At 49.3% G+C, this 21,028-nt stretch overlaps 2 protein-coding genes across 2 annotated transcripts; both read right to left on the bottom strand.

Moving 5' to 3' along the window:
- Positions 1–10,036: 10,036 nt before the first annotated feature.
- Positions 10,037–12,286, bottom strand: HOXC5 (homeobox C5). The gene is made up of 2 exons (XM_049783603.1): positions 11,775–12,286; positions 10,037–11,064 (listed from the first exon to the last, which is right to left on the bottom strand). The coding sequence occupies exons 1-2, from the start codon at positions 12,226–12,228 to the stop codon at positions 10,850–10,852; spliced, it is 669 nt and encodes a 222-aa protein (XP_049639560.1). The 5' UTR covers positions 12,229–12,286; the 3' UTR covers positions 10,037–10,849.
- A 3,145-nt stretch (positions 12,287–15,431) lies between these two features.
- On the bottom strand, positions 15,432–16,887 carry HOXC6 (homeobox C6). The gene is made up of 2 exons (XM_049783595.1): positions 16,488–16,887; positions 15,432–15,739 (listed from the first exon to the last, which is right to left on the bottom strand). The coding sequence occupies exons 1-2, from the start codon at positions 16,885–16,887 to the stop codon at positions 15,432–15,434; spliced, it is 708 nt and encodes a 235-aa protein (XP_049639552.1).
- Positions 16,888–21,028: the final 4,141 nt, after the last annotated feature.

Raw genomic sequence — 21,028 nt, 5'->3', positions numbered from 1 at the left:
TCTTTAATCCTTCTCGGTTAAGCCTGCCAGGAGTTACTATTAGCAGTATTTTATGATTATATTTCCCCCCTGAGAGGGGGGGGGAGTTGGGAATGTCTTTTTCACTGGGGAAGAAGTTCTACAAAACTTGTGTTCCTCACAGCCCTTTTTCCTGGACCCCCGGATCTACAACACCCCAATCCCTGCTACCCCAAACCCCTCAGCAATGTTACACGGGTAAATAAGAGTTAGCCTGCCTGGCTATTAGGATTCTAGAGACGTTGGCATCTGTAGCAATCATTAGTCAAAGCCGCAGAAGTCAAAGGAGCTGAGGAGTTGGACAGAAAAAATCTTGGAAATGATATACAGGAGCTGTAGAGGCATCAATCGAGGAATAAGAGCGGGGCTTCGGGGAGTGAGACTGGTGCTTAATTGGGCCCTGGGCTCAGTGAACAATTGGGGAGGGGATCAGTGGGCTGAGCGGTGACCCTGGTACTATTTGGACACCCTAAAAATAGTCCAAAGACTTGGACATCTTTCACTCAAAATTTCAAAGACCCTGTCTGTTTTTGGGTTGTACTTTCTTTCTCTCAGACCGGACCTGAGAGTCTAGAGGGGCTTAGCAAGGGGACTTTTCTTTTCTCTTCTTTAGGGGACAGAATGTCACATTTCTTGTTAGGGGTTATCCTGGGAGGTATTACAGGTTGGGGAGTCTTGGCTGGGACTTCAAGTTCCAAAGATATTCCGGGAGAGATTTTGGTTTCTAGCATGGATTTTAAGTGGACAGACTAGATGTGGAAATAGCAATGGAATTATCGTTTGAATTAGTAAAACACTCAAAAGATGTTTGATCCCCTTCACTGATATCTTTATAGATTATACACACACACACATATATATGTATGTGTGTATATATATATACATATATATATATGTAAGTTCTTCAAGAGGGAGGGCAATGTCCCTACTTATAGACATATGCCCTATGAGCCATCTCTAAATATATGTTCAAATATAAGTTTGCAGTCAAATGACACAGAGTATAAAGATTTCCAAATATGTGCCTATTTGCTATTTTATAGGTCTGGACCCTTGCATAGATTTAAATAGTATATTCTAAACAGTGATTGAGACATGCATGCATAGTTTTTTTTTCTTTTAAGAAAAAAAAACAAATATTCATCTAGCTGTTTAAAGAGAGCTGTGCCAATACATACCCACATATACATTCAGCCACTATAGAAAGGTTGGTAATATGCACATAGGAATTCAACTGAGGGCTGTTATGTTCGCTGTGGACCTATAAATCTAAAGATCTATAAATCTGCATTTAAATGTGAAGTAGAGAGGGAAGTAAAACATACACCCTGTGTTATATAGACATAGAGTGATCTATAAATATATTTTCACACGTACAGACATTGGAGTGCTTAGTTCTATAAAGACACGTGTATTTACAAAGTCCCAGGAATGCGGGAGATTCTTTAGTGTTTGTGGATTTGGACTTCTCTGAGAAATACAAGGTAAACTAGAGCCTGTGCAAATGTTAAGAGGTACCAGGTACTCTTATCATTTCTGATCTTATTTCCAGCATATAGGGACATTTTTTCCTGGCTGTGATGGGCAGGAGTGAGTTCCCATGCTTGGGTCTGAAAGCATTTTGCCTTCAAAGAGTTCCTCTGAGAACTGAGAGAAGATAGGGCGCTTTACTTCTTGCCTCTCCAGCTTCTCAGTCCAAAACTCTGAATGGGGGCAATAGGAAACTGAGATATGATTAAAGGGTATCAATTTAGGAGGTAGGGGTGGGGATCATTAAAATAATAAATGGAACCATTTAGATAAAATATGGTTTTGTTTAGAGACACTTTGTTAGAGAGATGAGAAGGTTGAGAGCTTTCATCATATCCCTAAAAGGCAGTCACTGCAGTGAACTTTCTGGTGGTATCCCAACATGTAAGGAAAGAAGGGTCTTCCACATGCCTCAGTACTAGTCATTCTCTTCATGAAGTGCTACCTGCTGTACCGAAGTCCTATCTGGTCAAGAAGGGATTTTGAGACTCAGGAAAAGGAAGACAGCGCTCCAAAGAAGTGATTAGAGACCTGGACCTATAGTATTTACCAATAAGCTCACAAACTGTCCCCTAAAATATTTATTTCTTTTTCAATAGAGGGGTTGGAGGGACCAAGGTCTCTACTCAGTCAAGAGAAAACAAAAGACTGCCTGATTTTTATATGTGCAACATGGGTGGGGGGGGGTCAATGAATTCTCTTCTTATGGGAGAGGCAAGATTGGAGAGCCCTGAACTTCTTTTAATTTTTCTCCTTTGTTTTACTGAGGAAAGAAAGGCATGTAGAGGCCCCAGATGGCTGGGAAAGTGCAATCTAATGTAGCCCAGCCAGCCAGGGGGAGAGTAATTTACAAAGCAAAACCTTAGATGCTACTTCCTGAGATCACCAGATCAAAACAGCCTCTTTTAGGCTTTTATGACCCTGTCTTTACCCGTAACAGGAAATGCACCTTCAATAAAACCTCCCCCAAGCCCTCATCCTAGGCTCAGAGGAGGGGAGGGAAACACCTTCTAGAATAAGGGAAATGATATCTTCTCTTCTCTCTCTCTCTCTCTCTCTCTTTTTCTCTCTCTCTCACACACACTTTCTCTCTCACACCTCACACTTTCACTCTCAGCCATTCTCACGTTCTCAGTAGTCCAACTACAAAATCAACATTTTAAAAGAATATTTCTATAACTTTTTTAACTGACCAGAAAATAAGCAGCCCCAAGAAACTTGAATTTTGTACATGGTATTGTTAGTAAATGAGGGATGACTTGATCAGATAAGGATCTGCCTTATTGTCCCAAATTGCCTTCCAGTTTTCAATAACACAACAGGCCAGCAGACACCAAAGGTTACCAAGAGTCTGGTTGCCACCAGCTGTGGGGAGTTAGTACAGGGTTTTGGTTTTCCAGGGAGGCAGAAGGACTTCAGGGGATGGAATGGAATGGAGAGGACAAATGGTTTCCTCTTTGGTTGGGCAAATCAGGATCAGGAATGGGAAGCTGGCTTGTCTGATTTATTTGGACCTTCTAGTACTTTCAGACCATATTTGGGCACCTTTGACCATTTCTACAATCATTATTTCTATCTATGTGTTCACATATTAGGACAGGGTGCTGGGATAAGAATAATTTTCAAGAACACAACCCATAATGCTCTACCTCTCTAAGAACTGCCACACCTGCTGTACTGAAGTAGTAATAGGTCACACTTTGCACCCAGCCCATATGGGAAAACATCACAGAGGAGCCTTTCTCTACATGTTTCTGATACACAGAAGTAGCCTTTTTACTGCTGGGTTACTAACTTACCCAGAACCTTCTAGTTAGCCTTACCAGGCTTTGAGGCCTGGTCCTCAAAGGCTTACAAGGATCTTGATAACCTAACTCAATTCTCCTAAGGACCAAAATGTAATCACCTTTTTTTTTTCTCCAACCCCTCCTCTCATTCTCAGGAGAGAGAGAGAAAGATATTCTTCCTGGGTCAACTTCTTTTGTCCTTCTTTTGAGTGATAGAAATGACAAAAAGAAATGCCTGGACTCTGTAGTATAAAAAGAGATCTCTATCACCCATTCCTCAGTCCAAATTTCATAGGGGCCCATGAAAGCAAACTAGGGAGATTTTATCAGAAAGACAAGCCACTCCAGGTTAAAGGACCTAATAAAAGGGGAATGGATATTTTTAGCCCTCTAATTGTCTGCTCTCTTCCCTAAATTGAATCTCCAATTCTCAAAACTCTAGCTTGGGGTGCTGAATCCAGATTCTCTCCTTTCTTCACTTTGAACACTCTCCAGTTCTGCCAAGAAGAAGTTCCAAAGCAGTGCTTGTTTCCTCAGAAGAGGAAAGCTTGGAATTGAATCTCAAGACATTTATGTTTCAGCTAAAAAATCCCAGCTTTAAGCAAGTACATGGAGAGACACAAAGTTTATATAGATATTAAGAGGGGGTAGAACAGTGAAATCTTTCTTTTTATTGCCTATCTTGGCAGACTCAACACCCCAACAAGACATCCAAACTACCAGGAAAAAAATAAATGTGTGTTTTACATTTAATTCATAAAAAAAGATAAATGAAGCCATATGGGCTCAATGGTTTCTCAAAAAAGCTGTCCTTTCTCTGATTCTTCATCTTAATCCTTCCCACCTGGGCTGTAGCATTGTCCCTATATCAGCACTACCCAGAAAACAAACAAGCAGGGCTTGTTGACAAAAGCTTCATTCATTTGGGGACATCCCTCCCATTCCTGTACACTTGGTGCCCCAAAGTAAAGCTTTGGTGCCCCAAAGGAGATCCAAGTGGCACAGATCATCAGAGTCCCTGGCCCCCTTCCTCCTGCCATCAGTTCAAGGACAGGCTATGGGAGAAGAAAAGGAGAGAACAGGAAATCAAATAAAAAAATTAACTCTGGCACAAAGGTTGGTGTGGAGGTAGGAAAAGACCTGTCTGTGTTTGGACTCCTTGAATGGGCTGACTCATGGTTCAGATCAAGTATTCAGGATCCACAAGCACTTTAGTTTTAACACAGACACTACTCTCTCCTCGACATCAGATGCCCCTGATCAGAAACAGTTTCTTGCCCATTGCTTGTTCCAACCTGATCCAGGTAAACAGAAAACAACAACAACAAACCACAACAACAACAACAAACCACTTCCAGTGGTAGCTGCATCCTTAATTACACAGGACCATTGTATGGTCTAAAATAACAATTATCATTTTATCTTATTCAAGTAACAGAAAGGAACTTAAATCCATCAACTCTTTAGCATGGAATTTGGCAGAGAAATCTTTTTTTCTAATAAAGTTATTGAACAATCCGAAGATATTAAATACAACTTTCATACAGACTTCATTTTTTGCTCCATCCCATCATGTCTGAGGCAGTGTGCTTTGCTACTGGCTTCTGGGGCATTTCCAGAAAGATAAATCAAAAGATATGTCTTCTAATCATCTGACTGTCCTTTTGAAAATCAGAAGGTAAAGAAAATTTGTGAACAGGTAAGTGCATGGGGAACAATCACATGAAAGTTGAATTCAGAATTGGAGCTCATATCCACACCTGCTCTATACTCTAAGGTAGAGTCCTTATCTATAAACTGGGTAGGATGACACTGGGAAACAAGGGGAAGAGTTGGAAGATGCCCTCACAATTTCATATCCCAATATAGTTAACACAGACCTAAGAATAAAACTTTGTTAGGACACAAGTCTTTTCAGAGCTGATTTGGAATAGCTAGAGGGAATTAAAATACCCACAGTATTTATGATAAGGGACTCCTGGAGACCTAAAAGGGGGTATTGGAGAGGGAGGGAGAAAGAAGAAGGAAGTGGAATGATAAGGCTGACCTAAGTACTTTTTCAATGATTGGTTGGTGAGGGCCATGTGACCCTGCTTAGCAGGTTTCTGATTGGCTCTTTGGCCCAATTTCTGGTTAAAAAACCAGGAAACAAAATGAAAAACTTTCTGGGTTGGCTGAAGTATCTTGGCACCTGAATGGTTGCCCAACCCCCATTGCAGAGTCAACCAAATTTTGGAACAGAAAAGAGGGTGGGAAGATAAAACATTTAGTGGCTCCTTTGTCCTCCTTCCACTGGTATTTATCCTACAAATTAGAGGAAAACTGGTAGAAACAAATTATTTGGATGGCAAGATGAGCTTATTGCTATGGAAGCCAAAAGAGGGAGTATAAATTAAGTGGAACTTTTGGGCCTAAGAAACAGAAATGAATATGAGGAAGATGCCAAAGCCCCAAGAGACTGAAATCTGTAAAACAGAAACACTCTTATATCCCTCTCTATACAAAAAAGGAAGGGAATGAGATGGACATTGGGCCAGGAGTAGGAAAGGCTGCTTGTTTTACCTGGGTGTGGGGCTTTGGCCCATATGAATTCTTGGTTAAAGACTGCTAGGCTTCTTCCCTATGGCTCTGGGGAACCGAGAGTCAAGTTAGGGACCCAAGGAAGAAACTCCCTTCCCTCCTCCCCCCACCCCCGCAGCACTGATGGGAAGTTTCTCAAAACCTTAAAAATCCTAGTGGGGGAGAGACATTCCCGGAGGACAGGAGAGAAGGGAGAACTAGAGTGAACTTTTAGGAAAGGGGACTTGGGAAAAATCCTTGTGATTCTAAAGTTTCATAGAAGCCAAAGAGCCTCAGAGGCCAGAGCAGCTCTGGAGCAGAGAAAATCCGCCCTGGCTCCTCTGCCTCCCCCCAGTCTCCGTCACCCTTCAACCCCCCAGAGTCTGCCTGGGCTCTTGTTCGCAGCTTGATTCCTGCTTCCTTCTCGCTCCCTTGGGCTGGAGAGGCGCCTAGATGTCCTTTCTCATCCCCCAACCACAGCCCCTCAACGAGCAGTTGCTCAGAACCCTTGACCCCCCAGCCAGTTCCTCTTCTGGGAAGCTTCAGACACTGCTCACCTGCTCCCCCATTCTTCTCCCATCTCCCCATTCCTACTCCCACCTCAGGCCAGGGAGACTCACTCCAGGACCCACTTTCCACCCTGCTTCAAACCAGTTCATAGGTTATTGTTTTCCCTGGCTTACCTCTAATCAAATACAGAGAAAGTACAGGCACACTTACATCAGGGGGGATGGAGACTGGGGAGCCCTGTCTCCCACACACAAGGACACAGAGGGCCCCTTCCCAGAAACACCCTAACCTAAGAATGAACCTTGCTGACTCTATCCCCCTGAGAGCCCACTGCCCTGGCCTCCTCTCCCCAATCCACCCATGGCAGGAACAGCTAGGATCGGTGGGGCCTACTTTATCCTCAGACAAGGGCTAGAGATGCCGAAAAAAAAAAAAAAAACACACACACACACACACACACACACAGCAACTAGAAGGAGGGAAATGCTTGGAACTCCCAGGTTCAACCTGATGCTTTAAAGATGCTCCGGCCATTTTCGGCCATTTCAGATCCCAAAATCTCTTCCTTCTTCCAGTCCAGCTGCCTGGATTTGGTGCTGGACCAAGGGCAGGACTGGCCTCTGTCTGGAACAAGGACCCAAGGGGCACTCTACACTTGCACCAAGAGTTTATTTACCAACACTCTAATGCCTCCCAGCCAATTGGCCAGGAGGTCTGGAAGATCTGGCAGAGCTCGGGAAAACCCAGGCCCTCTCTACCTCAAGAAGCCTGCAAGCTGGAGGTCCCAGGCCAAGGAAGGGAGGGTGGTGTAGAGGGCAGCTTCCCTACTCTTCCACCTCTGCAGGCTGCCTCTGCCTTCTCCCTCCTCAGCACTGGGGAGGCCTGGCAAGGCCTTCTCCCCGCCCCCCTGAGTGAGAGGGGAATGGACTTCTGTCCTGGGGGAGGGGGTTAGGTAAAGTAGAGAATGGGTCAGAGAGAAAATTAACTTACAGCGTTCGCCTGGGATTCATTTGCGAAGATGTAACCTCTCTCACCATCATCCCCAACGCCGTAATCCCCTCTAACTGCCAGGCCCTCTGTCCTAGCATTAAACCTCACCAGCAGCTGCGTGGCTGGACAGTTAAGATTATATATGATGTAAATATATTGTGGGTTTGTCAGCTCTCCCTACACCATAAAACTTGGTTTAATGACATCACGTGGTCCCCCAAGAGCCACTCACGGGCTTGCCTTCGGGCCATTCACATAAATAACCTCCAAAAGTTTCAAACTCCTAAATTCACAGAAAAGCCTGGCCTATTTCTCTAATGCTCAGTTACACTAAAAAGCCCTCCTCTGCCCCACCCCCATGGGCTGGGGAGGGGGAGAGGTGGGTCCCTATTTATTTATTTACTTACTTATTTCCAGAAGGACCTGTCACCTTCTTCAAGGCGGAGGAGGCCGAGTTGATATTTTTCTCCTCGTATTTTTGTTTTCCTCCTCTCTCCTCTAATTGCTCAGAATGGGCCGTGTCCTGTGTGTCCCCCTCTCCCTACTCCCCTGGGAAGGGAAGGTAAGTCATGCTTTTCCCCTCTCCACTTTTTTTTTCCTTGATGCCAGAGAGGGTGGGTTTGAAGGTTAGTCAAAGGTTTGGGACCCAGGAGCAACCCCAACCAAGAACTCCACCTTAGAACAAGGCCAAACCCTAATACTTGGAAAAAAGTTCCAAGAGGTTGGTTGGTGGAGGAAGCCCCCCCCCACTAAAGCAGAAGTGGGTGCTGAAGAGGGAGAAGCCAGGACTGTCTTCATGCCCAGTGCCATGGGGGTAGGTTTGAAGTCTCTGACCAGGTGGGGGCCACCATCTGCACCATCTGCACTATTAGTGCAGATGCTGGGGCAAGAGGGCAATGGGGGGGACCAGATGGGCTGTAGCTCCCCCATGCCTGGTCAACTTGATTCATCCCTGTAGCTCTGTCCTGGCAAAAGAGAGGCCCAAACATGGCCTGAGGAGGCAGCCTGTGCTCAGGGGCAAGTGTGCCTCTCCTGAGGACTCAGCTGCAGTGTCCCCACTGTGGTAGGATCCTAGTTCTTTGTGGGACCGGATAAGGCATGCCCCAAAAGGGAAGCTCGGGGCCTCCTTCTGAGCAGGCTGGCCAGGCAAGAATGGAAGCCAGGGCCTCTTTCTTAGTTAACTGTTACCCATTGGAGATGCCAGTGCTTCTCCACGCTTCACTGCTTGCCCAATAGTTTTACTCAGCATGGAGAAAAAATTAAAATAACTCCCTGAAGAAAATTACACATTTTATTTGAGAGAGGGGGGAGGGAAGGAGGGGGAGATCAAAAGGAAGGGAGAGAGCAGGAAATCAGCTGGGGTTGTACTGGTACCTGGAGTCTGGGAGTACTTTAGCACCGGTTTGAGTGCAAGTGGAAGGGCGCTGACTCAAATGGGCATTTTGGGAATCTCCTTATATGCCTCCTTATATGCCTCAGGCCTGGCCTGAGGAGAGGGTCCTGAAGCCTTGAGCAAGTGACAGACAGGCAGCTGAGGTGGTAGGATGCAGAAAAGTCAGTCCTTATCATAAATCCAAGGAGCAGTATTAATAATTATAAACATTTCCCTTGCCCCTGCCCAGAGCCTCTCTGCTCTCTGCCTGGAGCAGAGCTCAAGACCGGCTCCTGAACCTTCCCCCACTCCACACCAGCGCCAGGGGTGGGGGGGCTTAGGCTTGGCTCCAGGAAATCACCCTGTTGTGGGAGGTGGGAGAGGAAATGCAGTAAAGTTTTATGGACCCTTCCCACATTTGTTTCTCCTATAAAGTACTTCCTCCCCCATCCCATTCCGAGGGCTGGAACCTCAGAGCATGGGCCTAGGGCAGCCTTAGGCACCACCTGAATTATTTGCCCTTTCACCTTCACTTTAGCCACCCCCCAACACACACACACACACACACACACACACACACACACACACACAATCTAACAGACTGAGATAAATGATGGCAAACAGACAACTGACTCAGGCACTGGTCTATGCAGCTTCTTTCCCAGCTAATTGTCTAGCATAGCCCCAGGCCCTGGGGAGACAGTCTGAACACTTCTGCCAGCAGGTACACACAGCACATTGCCCCCCTCCCCATTTTAACAGAAAACCCCATATACCTCCAAATCCCTCAACTCTCCCCTTTCCCAAGCAATATTTCTCGATATTCTTTCTGAGGATCCTTGCTAGGATCAAAGGGCCCCTAGACTGAGGGCCTAGCCCTTCCTCTAGTTCAGTGAGGGCCCTCAGCACCTGAAAAGAGTCAGGGGAGAAAAAATATCCTTTTCAGAGGCCCAGAATTTGAGCCCAGGTCCACCCGAACCAACCTCTTGAGTTCTGGCACCAAGTGGAGGCTGCTGCGAGACTGGAGGCCTCAGATACACCCAGCAAATTGGGCTGGGAGTGGAGGGCCAGAGAGAAATCAGGAGAAAGGGCCAGGGTTCCCTTTAAACACCAAGCATTGCAGCTCATGTCTCTCTTCTCAAAGCCACCCAAAGCTGCTAAAATTTTTGTTTTCAAGATGCAAAGGCTGTAGACCTCCCCACACACTGACTGCCCCATACACTTCCACCCAATACAGGTCCCCAACACAGTGGCTGCCGGTATCCGTGTCCTGGCGGCTCTTTGTCTTTATTTGTTATGACAAAATATAGTTTCAGGAAGACCCGGAGGCAATAAATAGACAACAGCAAGGGGGGCAGGAGGGCACAGGTGGTGGTGGCAGGGACTACTGGGTAGCCAAGAGCCTCTAGGACTCCTTGCTGGGGTCCAGTGGTAGGGAACCCCAATAGTTGAGCTAGCTAGTGGTCTGAGGTTGGGCCCCCAGAGGGCATGCAGAGGGTGTAGGCTGGAGGTAAGGAAGGAGGCTTGGAAGGCTTAGGGCAACCCAAGGACCCTAAGCGGAGGTCTCCTGCTTTCATATGTAAATCATTCCAAAATTAAGATCAGTTTCGTCGCTAAAGCACCCCAGTCCTGTGTTGGACCCCACCAAGCACAACCATTCCAATGTCAGCCCAGCCTGGAACAAAGAAGTGGGCAAGGCCATAGAATTGGGGTGCTGGCCTGTGGCACCCAATAGGCCCCTTGAACTCCCAAATGGGCTGTGCTGGGGTCTGGGAGCCTCAGGCGGGGTTCACTCCTCACCTGCCTCAGGAAACCCCTGTGGAGCTGGCTAGGGCCCAGTGCTGAGTCCAACTGAAGGGAGTTGGGGAAGCACCAAGCGGACTCGCGGAAATCTGGGGATCGGTGGGAATTCCAAGGAAAAGCGCTTTTGTCTGCAAGGCTGGGGATCTAGGATGGAAGGGGAAGCCCTCTGCCCCTGCCCGGCCCCCCAAATGGGCCCAAAATAGAGAAAGGAAGAGGGAAAGGGGAAGGCGCAGGGATGGAGCGGGGGTCGGGATGCTCTCTGCGGGCTTCCCCGCCGCCTCTAAAGAGCCTCTTTGCTTTTCATTTTGGAATCTTTCTTCCACTTCATCCTGCGGTTCTGGAACCAGATCTTGATCTGTCTCTCGTTGAGACACAAGTTGTTGGCGATCTCTATGCGCCTGCGGCGGGTGAGGTAGCGGTTAAAGTGGAATTCTTTTTCCAGTTCCAGAGTCTGGTAGCGCGTGTAACTGGTTCGGGACCGCTTGCCGTCCGTCTCTGGAACATAAACCCCCCCCAAGCCCGGCAGGGGTAAATAGCAGGTAGCGCCCTAGGGTGCCCAACCCAGCCCTGGACCCCGATCGCGACCGCAAGGAGAGGATGCTCTGCTCGCGGGAAGGTGGAGGCCCCGGTGGGCTCGGCCTGGCCTGGCCCGTCCGGGGAGAGAGAGAGAGAGAGAGGCACCTCGGCCCAGGCGGCAAACTTTCCGTCGCGGCCTGCACTCTGCCAGGGGCCAGGGGACAGGAGAGGGAGGGAGGGACCGAACGAACAAAAAGCACCCTCGAGATCCGAGCACCGGGACTCCCCTTCCCACCCGTCCCGAAGTCGGTGGGACCCTCCGGAGCCGCCGCTGCGGGGCCGAGCCAGCTCTGCGGGGGAGGCAGGAGGGAGCCAAAGGGGGGGATCCCCGCTCTGGAGCCCCCCGCCGCAGCTCACCCTTCAGAATCCCTCTATTTTTTTAACTCCCTCCCTCTCCCCCCCCAAAAATTGAATATTGCCTTTTATACACGTTTTGTTCCTATGATCCAATTATGTCGTCGTAAATTTGGGCGCACACAGCCTCTAAGCCTTTTAGTGGACAGTTTTACGAGCCATTGATGCCTGGATCGTAAAATTTATGGCCGCAGGTTTTTTTTTCTTTATTTGCCCCGCATGGCCTATAAAACCCAGGCGGACCCGAGCGCGCAAAATGAAGTCCTAAAGTTTACCGTGGCTCATGTGCAGTTTGGTCATCCACGGGTAAATCTGTGGCGGGGCCGGTGGCTGGCTCTGTCCGGCGGGTTGCCCTGTCTGCGCCTTTTCCTCTTTAATCTCCCCACCGCTCTGAGCTCGCTCTTCCAGCGCCGGGCGAGCCGCCTTCTGACTGTACATCCCGGGGTTCAGAGGAGCCGCTTCGTCTCTGCCCAGAGCGTGTCCCGGAGCGGCTGCGGCGCTGCAGGCGGGGCGGTCGGGGTGAGCCCGGGGCTTGGCAGCCATGTCTACCCCGTGGAGAGAGTTGGAAGGCGCAGGCGGTGGGAAAGTGATGCTTAAGTCCAATCCGCCGTAGCAGTACCTGGATGCCTGCACCTCTGAGGCCGATCCATAGTTCTCACAAGTTTGCATGGTATAGGCAGGGATATTGGGGCTCTGCTTATAGAATGAATTGGCTACGTAGGAGCTCATGGCGGGGAGGGCCCCCAAAAAATTTTTTTCCTTGCACCCTTTTTTTGATGAAGGGTGATTTGTGACTCTTTGAAGTTGAGGGGGGTTTTTTTGTTCTCCAAAGTGCACAATTTATAGGTGGAGATATCTCTTTCTTTATCCTATGCGCTCTTCCCAAATAAGGGAGCCTTAAATAGAGTCACGTGACTCGAGCGGCCACTCATAAATTTGGCTTGATGACCTCCGGGAGGTTAGTGATGGAAGCCGGCGAAACGCATCTTGATATGTTGGCAAAGCCCAACCAAAGGGGGGAGAGGGAGTGAGAAAGAGAAGGGGGAGAAGGAAAAAAAAAATGGTTCTTGGAATTGGGGGTAGCCGGGACAACGAGCCCACAGCGACACCTGGTGTCTCTTTGGAGAAATTGCACCCTGGCGGGCCGGCCCGCCTTCAGACTGCTGAATTTTCTGCCCTGTAGAGAAGCTGGTTGTTGCAGCAAACATCAAGAAAGGCCTTTAAAATGTATTTAACTTTAAGGAAAGATAAAAAACCTCCTTTCGAGGCACAGAAAAGGTGTTGGTAATAGTTTAGACTCATCCTCTCCCTCCACTCCTCTCCCTCCATGCCCAGAACCTTCTACTCTTCCAAAATGGCAGAGGACAGGGCATTTCTGTAGAGTGGCCCCTGCCTGAGCCAGAGATCAGAGAGGGCTTATCTCAGGTTTCCTAAGCCAAGAATCTGGTGAACCTTCTCTTTGGAGGCCTCAATATTCTGTTACTTACTGATCTGGAGGTGCCTGTCAGCTTATGAAAGTGAACCTAGCCTCTGGAGATGGAGACAGGATGCTCAGAGGGGTCTTGGGTGATCAGGATAGGGATGACTGAGGCTGAGAGCTAGGGACTCTGGGATGAGCCTGGAGATGAGGAGAAAGGAGGAGTTTAATAGGTCTCCTTACCATGTTAAAATGATCACTCAAGCAGTTTTTGAGTGTTTGTGTGTGTCTGTGTGTGTGCGTGCATGCGAGCACATGTAAACCTGACACAATACAATTGGCTGGAGGATTGATATATTGATATACATCTTGATTATGATTCTTATGTGATGCCTTTGTCAGATATTTTAAATAAAAATAAATGTCAATTGAGGACATGAAGAAGCAGGATTCAATTATCCAAAAATATTAGATGAACTGACTAGAGGAAAAGGTCTGTCTTGTGCCTTGTTGGGAGAAGAAGCTTCTGAGTCCTGAAACTAGAAAGTCCAAAGGAAAGGGCAACTTCTGAGATATCTGAGGGCACCAGAGGCCAACTGGGGTGGGGTGTGGGATGGGCAGGCACCTCACTACCTTCTCAATCTAGGTCCTGAGGGTGCTCAGGCTTTCAGCCCCCCTTTCTCTCCAATTCCCCTACCCCTAAGTCTTATTTATTCTTGCCTGTCTCTCTCCCCAAGAAATCTCCACCTCTGCCAAAGAAGATTCCCCCTTTCTCAGTCCCCCCCCCCCCTGCTAGCTGGAGGCGCTTGAGGGGGTGCTAGAGGGAATCTGGAAGGCCTGGAAAACTGGCGGCTTTTCTCCCCCTTCTGGGAGAAGCGCTCACTCCCTCACCCTCCAAGTCCACTCAGGTTTCTCTGACTGGGCTTAGGGAGAGAAGGCCAGAGTTGGGGAAGGGTTAGGGTTTGTGCTCCTTGAGGAGAAGAAAGACTGCAGGGACCAGACTGAGTCTAGGACGGAAAGGCCACAGGAATTCTGGCCAGACCAGGCCCGGAGCAGGCCGAACGCAGGCTGCAGGCTTTCTTTTTCGAGATGTCCTTGAATTGCACAGGCCCGGCCGCAAGGCTCTCGGTCCCGCGCGCTTTTCTCTGCTCGGCTCCCAGTCTCGGCCGCTTTTCGCCAGCGCAGGCCGGGTGCAGACTGGGGGCTACTCGTGCCGCGCCCCCTCCCGACTCCTGGAGGGGCGGGGGGGGACCCTGGGGCTGCTAGGAAGCCTCTTTTCTGGCCTGTGCGGGCTCGAGATGCAGAAGCCAAGGACCCCAAATAACCACAGGCAGAAGATAGGCCTGTATGGGGCCGGAGACCAATCCGGCCTGCCCTGGCTTTCCCTGAGCCCCCAAAGAAATCCTGGGCGGCTTCTTTGGCGGGGTGAGTGTGCTACTCGGCAAGGCCCCAAAGCTTCCCAGCTCCCCCAGTGCGGCTGCCAGTAGAATGGGGAGGCCGGGGCTTGGAGCCTGGCTTTGGGAAAACCAGGCCAGGGTCTGGAGGCTCTCGGACGGTGGGCAGATAAGGGGGCGCACTGAGTCTGCTCCAACTCTCACCCTTGGCGGGCGGGCGAGCGAATGCACAGAAACCCCGATGTCAACTTTTAAAAATAATATCAGTTTTATTAAATATTCGAGAACGGATCCAGAGGTCGGATTTATACAGGAGAATAACACGAGGGGATTTTTTTAATTTATTTTTTTTCCTACTGGCTAAACAAACGTCATTCACTTTTTTTTCTCTCTTTTTGTAATTTCCCCCCCCTTTTTTTTTCTTTTCAAATGGGATCGGAACAGGGACAGTGCTAAACATAAATATAAATACAGAGACCACAAATACAGCTAAAAATATTCACACAGAGACGGTCACAGTTTGTAATATGTCATAATGACCCCCAGGATTTTTAAATACAATTCGCCAGGGCTGGACATTTGCTTGGGCAGAGGGGCGGTCAGGGACTGCGGGGGAAGTCCTGGAGGGGGGGGGCTGGGGAGCCCCATAAGCCCTACTCGGGCCTCCCTCCCGTCCCAGCTGCCAGGCCAGGCCCTGAGGTCCCAGAGCTTCAGGCCCAAGACCCCGGAGGCTGCTCTCTGCACCGGGGCGGGGGTGGGGGCGCCGAGAAGGGGGGGCGAGGCCAAGTACTCCCGAGGTGGGAGATCCGTGGGAGCTGAAGCAAAGTCCAGGGACCGAGCCCCTAAGGCCTGGGCAGGGAAAGGGCCTGCAGGACAAGCTGAGAATCTGGAGCTAGCAGGGATCTTGGAAGAGGAGGAGGAGAAGGAGGAGGAGGAGGAGGAGGAAGAGGCCGCGGTGTGAGAGTTTGTGCGGAGGGAGGGGGGTCCAGAGTTGACTTTCAGGTCCAGAACAGTCTCCCTAGTTTGGATTTAGGGAGCCAAAACGCATCAGTTGTGCCAGTGATCAATACAGAGTGTGTGATTGGGAGGGCGTTGAGGGAGCCAGGCAGGGCCGGTCCCCGTCACTCTTTCTGCTTCTCCTCTTCTGTCTCTTCCCGCTTTTCCTCTTTGCCGCCCAGGCTGTCGGCCGCTGCCCCGCCGCCGCCCCCCGAGAGCGTGGATGTGAGATTAGATTCCTTTTTCCACTTCATCCGGCGGTTCTGGAACCAGATTTTGATCTGCCTCTCCGTCAGGCAGAGTGCGTTGGCGATCTCGATGCGCCGGCGCCGCGTTAGGTAGCGGTTGAAGTGGAATTCCTTCTCTAGTTCCAGCGTCTGGTACCGCGAGTAGATCTGGCGGCCGCGCCTCCGGTCCGCTCCGTAGCCGACCCCTAGAGATCCGGGCACAAAACACACTAAAAACAATCAGCGAGGCGCCCTCTCAACGCACCCCTGGGCCCCGCACAGCCCTCACTCACCCCGGCCGGTCAGCAGCTGGGGTTTGGGGTGGGGGGGGGCTTGGGGTTCCAGGGCTCTCCCTTTTGCCTTGCCCCACCCCCACTGGGGGTACAGCCAGGATTCCAACTTTATTCAGCACCCCCTGAAGGGTGGCTGGTGTGTGTCCCCCCAAAAGTGTGGGGAACTACAGAACCAAAATCCAGGCAGGAAATTTGCAAGTCTGCATGCTGATTTTTTTTTTAAAAGAAATAACCCCATCCTGGGGGCTGAGGACCCCCATTTCTCAGAGCCTGGGCTCCCCCACCTTCCCCAACACCCTAGCTCCTGGGAAAGTTCTCCCCACTTCTCTCTCTCCTCCTCTCCCCCTCCCTTCTTCTCTCCCTGACTTGACTTTGGGGGGCTCTCCACCTCTCTCCCCTCCCCTCATCCCCTGCCCTGTTCCTGCCCCCTAAGCTCGGCCTGAGCCCTCCAATCCGTCAGGGGCCGAGGGGGCCAGGCCCCTGCGAGTGGGAGGCAAGCAGAGGGGGCAGAAGAGGGGGCCCTGTCTCGGCGTCGGCGAGGAGACGAGCGTGATTGTTTTTATGGGGCCATAAAAAACTCTCTCCGCCCGTTCTTCTAGGGAAGCCGGTCATAAAGCCAGTTCAGTTTATTTAATTTATATCTCGGAGCTGTAAAACTCACCACTGTGCGAATTCATTCGCTGCATCCAGGGGTAAATCTGGATACTGGCTTTCTGGTCCTGGGGCGCAGTCCTGCCCTGCTCAGAACTAAAATCCTGAGCGATTGAGGTCTGTGTGTTAGGTCCTAAGGTGTTTTGTCTGCAGTTTGAGAGCATGTCTTTCTCCTGGTAAAAGGAATTAGATCCATAGTCATACGGCCCCCGGCTGGAACTGAACACGACATTCTCCTGTGGCGAATAAAAAGGAGTCGAGTAGATCCGGTTCTGGGCTACGGCTGCTCCATAGGTCGAGAAATGCCTCACTGGATCATAGGCGGTGGAATTGAGGGCGACGTTGGGGAGCACGTCCTGGCCCCCGGCGAGGTGGCAGGATAAGGAAGGGTTAGTGAAGTAGGAATTCATCCCTTTGCCTTTACCTGGTCGGGCTATGATTTCTTTAATATTTATTTCTGTCTCCAGTTTGTACTCGGAACTAGATGGTTATAGGGACGGCTCCAATCCAGGACAGACAAAATGACAAAGTCAGCTGACCCCCTTCCAGCCAATCGCAAGCCAGATGTCAAGAAGGGGGAAAAAAAATCGCTTCTGCTTCTGTTGATTCCCTAGTTGAGTCTAAGTGTGTGCTTTGAAAGTAAGACTTGGATTTCTTTTTAAAATATATATGTGAAGGCACCGATTTGGGGGTGAAGGAAGGGTGGCTGTCCACACGCGAAGCAGAGCGATGGGGCCCAAAGAGGAGAGAGTTGCACTCCCAGAGAGGAAATCTCTCAGCTCCAGCTAACTTTGCTGTGCTGTGGCCAGAGCTGGAGAAATCCCTGCATTTTCCTATTTGATTTCATCTTTATATATCTGCCTCCTTCTAAAATTACACCCTGAGTTCTCCATGGGAGGAGAGTTCTCCCAGCTCAGGGGGGATCCCCAGAAATCCGGCAGGAAATCCTGGTTTGACACTTCATAGCATAAGTCCTTAATACTAAGCCAACATACTTATATTTCCAATAATTTTTTAAAGCAGAAAGACATGGGATAAAGCATGGCCCCCCAGAGAGAGGAGAGTATGTTTGAGAGTCTTGGGTGTAGAGATCTTTGGGGGGGGGGAATGGGGGAGAAACTAGGTGTAAAGGGGTTAAGGAACAGAGGCCATGTATCAGCTCTTCTCTCCCTCCTAGCCCCCTCTGCCTCCTCAGGACCCCCTTTATTGGGGAACAGGCAGCAATTTTTGCCTGAAAGGGAAAATGTATAAAAAATGTAAAAGAAAGGGAGAGAAAGAAATACTAGGGGGAAGAGAGAGAGAGAGAGAGAAAGGAAGAAAGCAACAAGAAAGAACTCGGAGAGTCTTTCTAGACACATCAACTCCTGTTTATGTTGGTGAGAATTTATGATTTGGAGCTAGGGAGGGCCAGTGGGGTAATTCACAGGGATTCAGCCAGAAAGAACAGGCTGGTGGAACTCTGGTAGACATTTGCATCTTGCAGGCTTAAGCCCTGCACAGGTCAGAAGCTCCTGGCCCCCTCCAGCGTCTCTTCCCTGCCAAAGGAGGTACCCCTGGACCTGAGCCCTGAGGCTTGAAGATTCCAGCAAAAGGCTTTCAGCCAAAGGACCACCACACCTGATGGGGCTGGGCCTCTCAGCACCCCCTACCCCATTTTCTTTTCACCTTGGAGCTAAGGAAAGAAAAAAAAATATGGCTAGGAAAAGGCAGCTGAATCCAAGGCTTCTGAGGGAGCCGCTGTGGCACTGGCAGAGCTGACACAGCGGAAGGTGTGTGGATGAGGCTTTCTCTTGATTCCAAACTTCATTTGGTATAGTGACATGGACTGAAAATGTTTTCTGCTGACAAAGAGGAGGCAGTGGGGCCAGCAAAAGGAGCAATGAAAGCTCAAATTTTCCCTCACTATTTTTTGGGGGGACTGGCTATAACAAGAACCCGGATGTCATCGCTGGATTTTATGATCTTTTCCTTCTGTGTAACAAAGCAGAGTAATCAATGGGTGGCAATAAAGCCATAAACGGGACTACACTGGGAAAAAACTCGTTTATTCATCTTCTGTAACATTAAAGCTTCCCTGGAGTGTCGCTAGGGGGGAAAAAATAAAGTTTCGAACCCCAAAGCAGACAGTGTATAGGAATGGGCGAAGACATGTTAATACATGAATCTTGTTAAGGATTGAAGAGTTCTTCTGCCAGAAAATTTGTGTTGGGTTTTATAAGGACACCCCCCCAACTCCAATCCTGCAGAAAGGAGGGAGGTTTGTTGTACTGAGAAGGGTAAGAGAAAAGACCTTTATATTGATAAAGGGTCCAAAGCTGCCTCTCACAAAAGGGATGAAGGGAGAAGAGGCTTGTTTCCTTAATTAAAAATATACATTTTTAAGATGCTATCTCCTTTTGGGGTGGCATGGCAGGTATACAAATAGACCCCAATGTGAGTGGCTTTTTACCCTACAATCCAGCTGTCCTTGAATTCATGGCATGCCTGGACAGAGGTTCCCAACAGTTGCCTGGGGCTCCAGGCCCCCTGGAGGGCAAGAGGTAGAGGGAGAAAGAACTAGGAGGGAAGAACCAGGGGACAGAGCTAAGAAACTCATTGCACCCCTGGACACAAGTAGCTGCTCTCTGAGCCCCCAGCCTCACTTCTGCCTAAGGTGAGGTATACCAAGTAGAAGAGGCTGGAAGAGAAAGTAACTTCCTTCCCCCCCCCCACCCCATCTAGGGATGGCTAGAGGGATAAATCATGTCAGCGATATTTCCTTCAAGATATTAAATTGTTGCAATGTACAACAAATTGAATGATGGAAGATAGGATATCTTAATGAGGTTTCGGTTTCAAAGAGTGTTGATTTTCTATGTATTTTTAAACCTTTCCTTAAATAGATGGGAGGGAGAAGGATGGACTTTGGAAGAAAGGGGGTTCTGGGGAAATGTGTGCTGTAGCTTCTCAGCAAGGATGCCTGGGTTCCTTGGAATGTCTTTTAAATCCAGGCTGCAGGGAAAGGGGGCCCCCAAAGTTGGGAAGTTTCATTTGGGGCCTAAGGACGGTGGGCTCAGGAATGGGCAACCTGAGGAGCGGAATGTAAGTCTCAGCCCCAGTCCCCGAAAGTTAAGTGTTTTATTACGTCCCTAAACAGAGGGCAGAGACTGAAAGGTCTCGCTGACTTATAATGAACAGAAACCAGCTGCTGGGGGGGAAAGGCAGAAATTCTGGAAGGGGGAGAGAAAGGGAAACAGAAATACAAATGAATTCCCCCCACTGCTTACAAGACTTGCACAGAATTCATTTCTAACACATTCTCCCCCATCACCTTTCTTTCCGAGGAAAGCAGTCTCTTCCTTTCTGTTAGATCTTTAATTATGCAGCTGAAATTGGCTGGCAGGATTCGCTCCAAGGGGGAGAGCAGGTCAGATGAGCGGAACTTCCCTGCACTGGATTATGTTTTCCCATTTCATGTTAATTTGGGGGGTGGGAAGGAAAAATGACTGTCTAAGGGGGAGAAGCCGGGACTTGTTTTTCAAAAATGTATTTATATTTTCCTGTTAAATTTGTCTGAAAACAATTATAGAAACTCATCAGCAGAAGCAAGAACAGATGTTTTATTAAATCTGCAGTTGAGCTCTGTAAATATGCACAAGTGTGTGGGGGAGGGGGATTTGTTCTTTGTTTCTATCAAACAAGCCTAGAGAAATCAGAGGGACCCCCCCCCCAATTAGGTCTCGCTCAGAGTTGTTCCGTCCCCTTCGGCCTCCTCCAGAAGCAAGCATTCAGGGGGGATTGGCTGCCAGAACCAGTTTTCGCTTTCAGAGCTATAATTAGTGGATTCAAAACACAGAATTCTCAAAACACAGAAAAGGAATAAAGGGGGAAAGTGGCGGCTAGCTGCTCCAGTGGTCCCTCCAATCCCAAACACATGCTTTTCATGAGCACTAATTAGAGGAAAGGAACTTACTACAGGCGCCATGGGCCCGAGCGGGGTCAATCACTGGCTTGGAGTCCCCAAATCTGAAGGTTGCACTGGAAAGTGGGCATTAGGGGGTGTTCCCCCAAGAACCAGAGGCAAACAGTTGCATTGCCAGTTTTATACCAGGATGGGGGGGGGTAGTGTAGCCTATTGAAGTGGGTGAGTGAGGGTGGACTCTAACCCTGGAGAGGGTTCCGGGCAGGCCTCACCTTGCTTGACTTTTTACTTTTCACCCTGCGAGGAGGGAAAACCTCTTTGGGAAAGAGAGAGTATCTAATATGAATGAGATGAGCCCTGGAATTTTTATTTGATGGTCAGGTACCAGAGGTCTTTCTTAGTTTGTGTGTCTGCCTGTCTTCTCTCTTTGCCTAGATCCCCCAAACTCTGGGAATGTCTGTGATTCACCGGACCTCCAGTACAGATACACTATGCCTGGCTACCGGCGCCACCAACAACAGCTCGGCGCCTCCGGAGGCTGCTCAGGGACCCAGACGCAGGAACTGCAGGACTCTGCTCGGCCTGTGCTCTGGTCGGCCTGGAAGCCACTGCAGCTGTCAACCCCCCACACTCCCCAGTTCTTGACTTCC

This window comes from Suncus etruscus, chromosome 11, assembly GCF_024139225.1.
Source record: "Suncus etruscus isolate mSunEtr1 chromosome 11, mSunEtr1.pri.cur, whole genome shotgun sequence".
Lineage (NCBI taxonomy): Eukaryota > Metazoa > Chordata > Mammalia > Eulipotyphla > Soricidae > Suncus > Suncus etruscus.
The sequence above is the reverse complement of the archived record's forward strand: the minus strand, read 5'-3'. Positions and strand labels throughout refer to the sequence as shown.